Genomic DNA, 8,466 nt, shown 5'->3' with positions numbered 1-8,466 from the left:
AAAATCACGTTTTCAAATTAGTTGTTTAACTACGAAGGCTCTACTTGGAATAGAAACAAAATACTTTAATATTATGTGGCATATATACCGTGCATAAGTTAAGAAGCTTGCCTGTCATAAGTTACCAAGGAAAACAGTTTCTTTTAATGTTTAACAACGATAAACGGAGGAAAGAAATGGCCACACTGAATTTTAGAAGACTATCATTCGTTGATTGTTCGATCAATCAATTTATTTGTCCGTTTGACATTTAAACGTTTCAAAAATCAATTCAAATTTTGTTTTAGAGTTAAGCAATTTTATTTCTAAAGCAAATTTTCCAAAATTACTGCTTAATTAAAGCAAAATTTTACTGTTAAGGATTTATAAGTACTGCCTCATCTTGGTTTAGTAGCCTATATGGTTATTCCAGATGGGTCAAAAAGTCATTTTTATTTTGTAAATCGCTCAAGAAATAACAAGAAAATCTATTAAAGCTTAATTTCAAGCAATGCCATATCTAACATTATTCATGAAAAGATCAGGCAAAGCACATCGCGTTTTTGTGTACGAACAGTTTTCCAAAAAGTGTCCCATAATGGGGAACTTTCCCCTATTTGAGGTGCCTGACAGAAAAAGGCGAATCGTATTAAAATATGTAAAATTATTTAGAAAATTATTTAATCTTCAAGGGTTGTTGATTTTACCCTCTATGATATATGACAAAATTGGTATTAAGTTACAGTATCTGCACGTTATTTTTTTTTCGAAAGTAATAGGTATAGCTATAATGAAGGCAATCAAACTTCCTCGGGCTTTTAATGTGATAGACGATGCTATAGACGCGTAATAAATTTAATACAGTAAAGAATATTTCAAATTAAAAACCATTTCTACAAACAATATCAGCATACCTGAAAACTACTATAACATACGCCCGAGCGGCATCCCATGCATTCTGACCTATTTATTAACAAATAGAAATTGTTGTATATTACGTTATATTGAAAGCATTCCAATTGTGTTTTATCTTTGGGTTGTTGTGATTTCACAAAATCTGCTCGGCAAGAACTACAGTACCTTTCCTACGTGTAACGTAATAACCGTCAATTCATACATAAGTCTTTATGTACTAAATAGTCATTAGATGTTTATTTGAATGACCACGATCAGTGTTATTCCACTTCGTAGAGTAAAAACGTCTCTCAACGCTAGCTATCACGCGCACATTACAGAGGCTTCGTTTGCTGAATCGTGGAGTCTGGTTGTTCAGATGCTCTTGATCTATAAGGTTTTTCCTTGCGAGCTGGTTGCTCTCTTTGGTGCCATGGAAAATGAGGACAACAAATGCCAGTGCAGTCTCGCACCATTGTCCTGAGCTTTTTATTCATTTCTGGTAAACGCCAGAAATAAAAAAGAGGGTTAAGAATAGAGTTGATAGTGCTGAGTACCACCAATGTTCGCATGACGAAGTGCAGCTCTCTGTGGTTATAAAAGAAAGATATAATGCAGCAAGTTGCCAATGGTCCGGTGGTGAGAAGAAACCCGCTCAACACTAATAACATTGTCTTCAGCACGCGGGTTTCCGATACTCGACGCCGTCGCATCCTTGCCGTAGCTTGAAAACGTATCTAAATACATATGTTTCAATTTTTATTAAAATCATTTTACGATTATTTACAAAAGTGAAGATTGATTTGTATCTTGTTGAAAAAGCGTTTCTTTTAAAGATTTGAAAAATAATTTTGGTACAAGGATATATTACACAAGCCTTAGTTATCAGAAAAAAAATGGATTAGTTGATGATCAATGTCTTATACGCAGTCGATTTTTGAAAAAAGATGTCACCACACAAAAGCATTGAGTTTATAGCCTATACATTGCCAGCCCTTACCTTGCAAAATATCTGAAGGTATATAAAAATAGAGATAACCAGCAACAATGCTAAACTGATTCCTCCTATTAAAACCGTTTCACTCCTAAACGGCGTCATCATCTGTGAACAATACTCGCCAAAGCAATATCTCATCGAAGGATCTCGGTTGTATACATTGCAGTCGCACGATTCTATGCAATTCCACCCAATTGCTGGCCCAACTATGAATACAACAAGGGGTACCACACAAGCTACCGCGATTGCTATAGCTACTTTTCGTCGTGTCATTATGCTTCTGTATGATGTGTGTTTTAAAATATAAAAATATCTATCCAATGCGATAAACATTACGCCGAGCGTGGATGTGGACGTTGCAGAAGCTAAAACTCCATAGGACATAATACTGCTCATAAGTGAAACAGCGTCTAAAAATAAAGCAGAGAACGTTCCAATCCAAAGTACAATGACGCCCACACTGAAATCGGCTATTGCCAGTTGGACAATAAACCAATTAAGAGGTCGGAAATTGCGTGCCGGATATTTGAATATAACCAATGCCACAAGAAGATTTCCGAAGATTATCATAGATCCAGCAATTGCAGTTAACGCTCTTCCCCACGATTCATAATTCAAACAGATACTTGCGGGTAACAATGTGATATTACTATACGTTTGATTTTCCATGGTAATTATGAAAAAGGAAATCAAAATGTTCACCTGAAAAGGAAAAATAAACTTTTGTTGAACTCTGTTGAAAGAACAATTATTCACGCTGACCTGCCTCACGTTTGGTGTTAGCATGTTGTTTTCGAACATATTAACTTATTTCGTCTTTTCCGAGAAGCTTATCATATGACACACGTCTGTTATTTTTAAATGGCATTATTCAGGCTTGCATCGTCACCAGAGGTGTAGCTCGGATAGGGCAAGTGACGAAATGTCAGGACGCAATATGAGGTCAGTATTTTTCATAGTACTTATAGAAAATGACAAATGTACTGGTGACAATGAACTATGGGCTATAGCAGTTTTGAGGTGCTCACAGTAGAATGTTGTAAAGGTAAAATTTAAGATTGCTGTTTACTATGACGTCATTATGATTTGATTTTGTTATTTCGGTTCACATCTGTCGCAGTTGACCAGAAAAGACCGTCAAGCTGCGTAATACTGTTAGCACCGCATTGGGTCACGACCCTTCACAAACAAAATTTTGAGCGTCATTGTCGTTTTCATATGTTTTTCCTTTTTGTTCATCGCATTTTCTTGTGTGCGATTACTTATCAGTAGGGTAAGTTTTTGCAATTTTTGCAAGTTTTTTTACAGCTTCCTTAATGCTCAGAATTTATGTAGTACGATGTTTTCAGGGATTTTATATTGCAAATTATTTCTTTCTTACATGCAACGTTTTACTGCAACTTTTATCAAGTATTGCGCAAAATTGTATTTGGATCACTAATTCGAACTGAATAGTTATCTAAAAGTAGTTGTAGAAATGACCCGACCAAACATCAGACCAGAAATGTATGCCAAATTGCTATATTTCCAAGCAACTTCATGCACTGTGCAACGAAGTTTTAGTATACTACGCAAATTGTTGGTAAAAGATCACCATTTCTCCGTAGATAATATTTGGAAATATTTAGCATGATGTATAAATATATCGTTTGAATAAATCACTGTCGTTTAAAATGCTTGTGCATAAATGCAACTTTTTACTGCACATTTTGTTAGCAATAAATACAAGTATCGCACGATTTTAATGCAACAAAAACTTGCCCTACTTATCAGTTATCACCATCAGTTATGACTAGGGCAACCAGTTTTTTGATCTAAAAAGTTTAAATTTTGACCTTAAAATTTGCAAATTTTGACCTCATTTTGACCTAATAACTTCTATACTACACGTCGTACAAAGCTGAAATTTGTTTTGTGCTTGTTTGATAACATTCTGGGCAGGTTAAAAAAAATTGACCATATTGACTTTTGGTTGCCCTAGTTATGATCTACGAAGCATATCTAATAGGTGAGTTATACGACATTTCGAAATCGTTGTATACCGTGGTTCAAATCGGGCGCAGAAAGCCCTACCTATACGCCACTGAGAGTCACTAAACACTAACCATAGATTTCCGCAATGTGTTTTGAAATTTCGTGCTGCTTGATTGTTGATGGTCGTTCATAATTAAAGATTCTAGGCGTAGATCTTATGCTTTATAAATGCTATCTGTGATGTGTAAATGTTTTACGAGCGAAAAACGTTTCTTTTGCAATTTTATATTTGTTTTCATGATTACAATATACAAATTATTATTATTGGGCATTTTGAACAAATTTTGTTAAGCCTCCGAGCTTCGTTCATATCAGTTTTACAAATGTTGGCAGAGATTTTTTCTTAGAATCGTAAGTGATTTCATGTCAATCATTTGTAGGCTATAGTTTACGTTTGTATGTACTTTGAGGTCATTAACTGACGGTGAATTATGAGTTGGTTGTAAGCGCATAGATTAACCCACACAATTGCAGCAAACATAGGCTATAAACGTACTAATTAACAAAAGCAACAAGTTTGCAAAACTTTAATAAAGTGTTTGCAGACTGTCAAATTTAACAAATGTAAACGAGAATGTTGCCGGTTTTCGTTGGTAACAATCACAAGAAAAACTGCAAAAAAAATTTTGCTTTCTAGCATGGAATACTTAGGTTATACTGTACTTCGAGAAATCTTGCAGTCATATAAGAAGAGTGTTGAAAAAGATTTCCTCCAACGAACGATATTACTTTACCACAATTTATCTGTATTATATAAACATAATTTGACGCGTTGCATTTTTTAATAAAGTTTTGAACTTGGACGGGTTTTACGATAACATCATAAGCGTGCAATGTAGTTTTTCTAAAAACGAAACCTCGAAACTTACTGTAGGCTGGCAAGAAGTTAAAACAGACGTCTGCGCTTCAGATGCAGAGTTTGCATAGATTTCTATCGGTTTCTGACCTCTATCGTCTGCACAAGTAGCTCGCTTTCTAATTTTATTCCTATGCTGACTGTCAGTAATAACATTATGTGGATTAGTCAGTGATTTGTCTTTACATCCTCGATTGTTTCCTGTTGCAAGTCTAGTGAAGTAATATATGACAACCGGAAAAATAAATTTACGTGAACATTGTCAAATAACCCGCATTCTCATACATACGTAAATACGTACAAATATGCGTGCAGTCACATACCTACCAATGAGTAACAAAATGATATGATTCACAGTGGGTAACTCAAACGAGTAATTCTGACATAATAATCAATCGAAGTGTCAGAGTCTTTCCTGTTTTACAGCGCTGATTGCTAGACCTTCACAGGTTTTATATCATCAGTTTAAACGTTTTACACTTTGAGGAAAAAGTCCGGTATGGTTGTATATCATCTGAGTGACAGTTTATTTGAGGGACAGTTCATTTGAGTGACATAATTATAGTTCATTTGAGTGACACATTGATAAGTACTGTTTAATTCATTTGAGTGACACATTGATAAGGAATGTGTAATTCATTTGAGTGACAGATTGACATTTGTTGTTTAAGTTGCAGTTCCTGTTAATTAGTAAGTGCACAGATGACAACACACACAAGACAAAGTTTAGAGTACTATCTACAAAAAAACAACTAAGAATCCTCAACCATCTCGTCCAATTCTTCTGTTAGTTCCGCAGTTGGTCCGATCTTCAAATTACGCTCAATTCGGCGGAGAAATACTTCCTGTGGAAGATCTTCTTGCTGGGAAAACAAATTTCCAATGCGGGTTTCTTTTTGCCTTGTCATACGATAACATGGTTTCCGTTGTATTTGTGTGAAGAGCAACGGAAACCATGTTATCTGTTGCATTTATATCGTATGTGCCACTCATTTCTCAACCATTACTGTAGTTTGAACAGTAGGCTACTCATCAATGTGTCACTCAAATGAACTGTCACTCAGTTGGGCATGAGTTGTTTGTCACTCAAATGAACGTTAAAAGAATGTGTCACTCAAATGAGATGTCACTCAAATGAAGTGTCACTCAGTTGATCAACTACCGTCCAGTATTTTGCTGAAAACTGTTTAGCATATGCTAACGATGTATTCTGGAAACCAGGGGCCCATTGCAATGCCTACTGTATACTATAAGTAAAAAGCGTAAATAAATTGGAACCTTTACCAAGGTCAACATTATTCGTTTCTGTTGAACTTTATTTAATTATAGCTTATAGCTCAATTACGAATTGCGAATGTTTTCCTGAAAACTTAACCTATACCATTTCATAATTCCTACATAACGAAAGCTATAACATTTTTTCCCAGTTCAAAAACGTAGGTTATACATCGCAAAATACACACGTAGGTTAATGTTAGAGCAGCGGTTCCCCAACTCGGTTCCGCGGACCAACTGGGGTCCGTAAAGCAGTTTCAGAGGGTCCGCAATGAGAATTAGTCTTTAAAGCTTTAAAGCAGTTTCAAAGGGTACACGACATGAGAGTTGCGCTATCCAAAACCAAACCAAACATTGATGAGTTAATTGCGGCAAAACAAGTGCACCCATCCCATTAAACGCTTACCGTATTTGATAGTTTTTGCTTTTTCTTTAATTGGTGTGGTTTTTTCATTTTTCCTATAGCATTCTTTTATTTTTATAGGGCCGCGAAATATCAAAATAATTGCAAAGGGTCCACCACGCAAAATTTTTATAAAAGTTTGGGAACCGCTGTGTTAGAGCAAGGGCACAGTTTTTACGAAAGCACCCGTATATTCAGCATTCGTGGTATCCCGCGTTTATGTTTGGAAGTTTTAGTAATTTTTGACCGTTTTACCATTTTATACAGCAGTGAATCAAAGTTTTTTTCCCAATCCTGGATCTCTTGCTCATTATGCTTTACAGACTAAGTTAGTGACTGGTTCTCTGTGGTTACTTATTAGCAGCTCAGCTATAGGTTAGCCTACCTGTTAATTCACTTGTTACCTGTTGTAAAAGTTATGATTTATAACAAATATATATATAATAATAAAATTTGTAGAAATTGGTGTAAATTTGAATAAGTTATAGGCTACAATACAATATACAAATTTAGGTAAATTTACAAACATTTATATAAATTCATAACAAACCTAGTCAATTATATGCATACAAATTCAAGCAAATATAAATAAATTCATAGAAAATAAAAACTTTCAGCTAAGTTTAATTAGCAGTATGTAGGCCTAAATTTAAAAAATTCAAATTAAGTTAATTAGTACACAAAAGAAAACATTCTTATTAAAATATAATCAAATAAATTTAATTATTTCATACAACTTAAAAAATAAGAGAAGACTCCTGTAAATTTTCATAAAATCATTTAGAAATATGAAAAATTGTATAATTTTCGAAATATTTTTTCAAATAATTTTAAATTAAGGTTTTATTAGAGCATAAATAACAACGCCAAACAAATTCATAACTACCGCAAAAAACATTATTGAAAAATTAAAAACTTTTTAATATGAGTGCAATTGGACAATTGACAAAAAAAACGGAACTATATACACGTCATATGGTGATGATCGGACAATCGGGCAGACGAAGGGATTGTTTTGAAAAGACGAGGTTTCGGAGGTGTCCGAATTCAGCTGCTGAAAGACGAATGCAATTTTTTACATCAGAAATCAATGGTGCGAAAAGAGGAAATGAAACTCCCAATATATTTACACTGACCTATCTTCTTAGGACTTAGGGGGTCGGTCTTCAATTTGTAGCACAACAGGGGAAATACCGCAGGAAGAGAATGGTATCCTTTCTACTTTGCTATGGTTTATTTGCATCCCTGCTCGAGAGTATAATTGCTTTTAAACGATAACAACACGGATTGTAGAGACTGTGGGTCATGAGAGACCACAGCTGTGTCGTCGGCAAATTGCAGTAGTTCAAACACGGAGTTGGACTAAGTTATTGTTTTAGCTTTGAGGTGATGCAGATTGAATAGTCCTCCATCAAATCGGTATCGGATTTGCAGCCCATCTTGTAGCTCCATTTTATGTTTGGTGGTTAGTGACAAATGCACAAAAACCAAGTTAAACAAAAACGCACTCAATAAATTCACCTTTGGACCCCGCCGATATCGGATTAAATGCAACACTGTTTAACCGGCGCACATATACCAGCAGAAAAATAAAGAAATTAGATAAAAAAGTGCCATCAAGCATTTATTCAACACAAGAAATTTAACCACGTCGTTGGTTTAAGCGGAAATGCAACGAACTTCGTTAGGTAGCATCGCAACACGCATCTTCTATTTTTTGTTTTATATTTGATGCATTTCATAAATTAGCACCTTGTAGAGTTTTTTGTATCTGTTTTTATCTCTTTGTATGACACTTTTGGTAAATATAAAAGCTGAGCATGTATATTTTGGGGGTAGTCGGTTTTTAGCAGTTCAAGAATAAATGCGGATTAATTGATCAGTTTGCGTTATAAGTGTGATAGCGTTAAATAGTTCTTTACAGTGAAGGGTGCTTTGGTTAATCGTAGAAGTGAAAATGAGCTTGGTTTTAGGGACGTGAGTTCTCATAACAGAAATGTTTTTCCAATATGTAACTCTATTTTCATT

At 34.8% G+C, this 8,466-nt stretch overlaps 1 protein-coding gene across 1 annotated transcript; it reads right to left on the bottom strand.

Moving 5' to 3' along the window:
- Window positions 1–598: 598 nt before the first annotated feature.
- On the bottom strand, window positions 599–2,567 carry LOC143470648 (adenosine receptor A3-like). Its single transcript, XM_076968905.1, has 2 exons — window positions 1,874–2,567; window positions 599–1,610 (listed from the first exon to the last, which is right to left on the bottom strand). Exons 1-2 carry the CDS (start codon window positions 2,537–2,539, stop codon window positions 1,209–1,211), a joined length of 1,068 nt encoding a protein of 355 aa, XP_076825020.1. The 5' UTR covers window positions 2,540–2,567; the 3' UTR covers window positions 599–1,208.
- Window positions 2,568–8,466: the final 5,899 nt, after the last annotated feature.

The sequence above is a fragment of the Clavelina lepadiformis genome, chromosome 9, assembly GCF_947623445.1.
Source record: "Clavelina lepadiformis chromosome 9, kaClaLepa1.1, whole genome shotgun sequence".
Taxonomy (NCBI): domain Eukaryota; kingdom Metazoa; phylum Chordata; class Ascidiacea; order Aplousobranchia; family Clavelinidae; genus Clavelina; species Clavelina lepadiformis.
The sequence above is the reverse complement of the archived record's forward strand: the minus strand, read 5'-3'. Positions and strand labels throughout refer to the sequence as shown.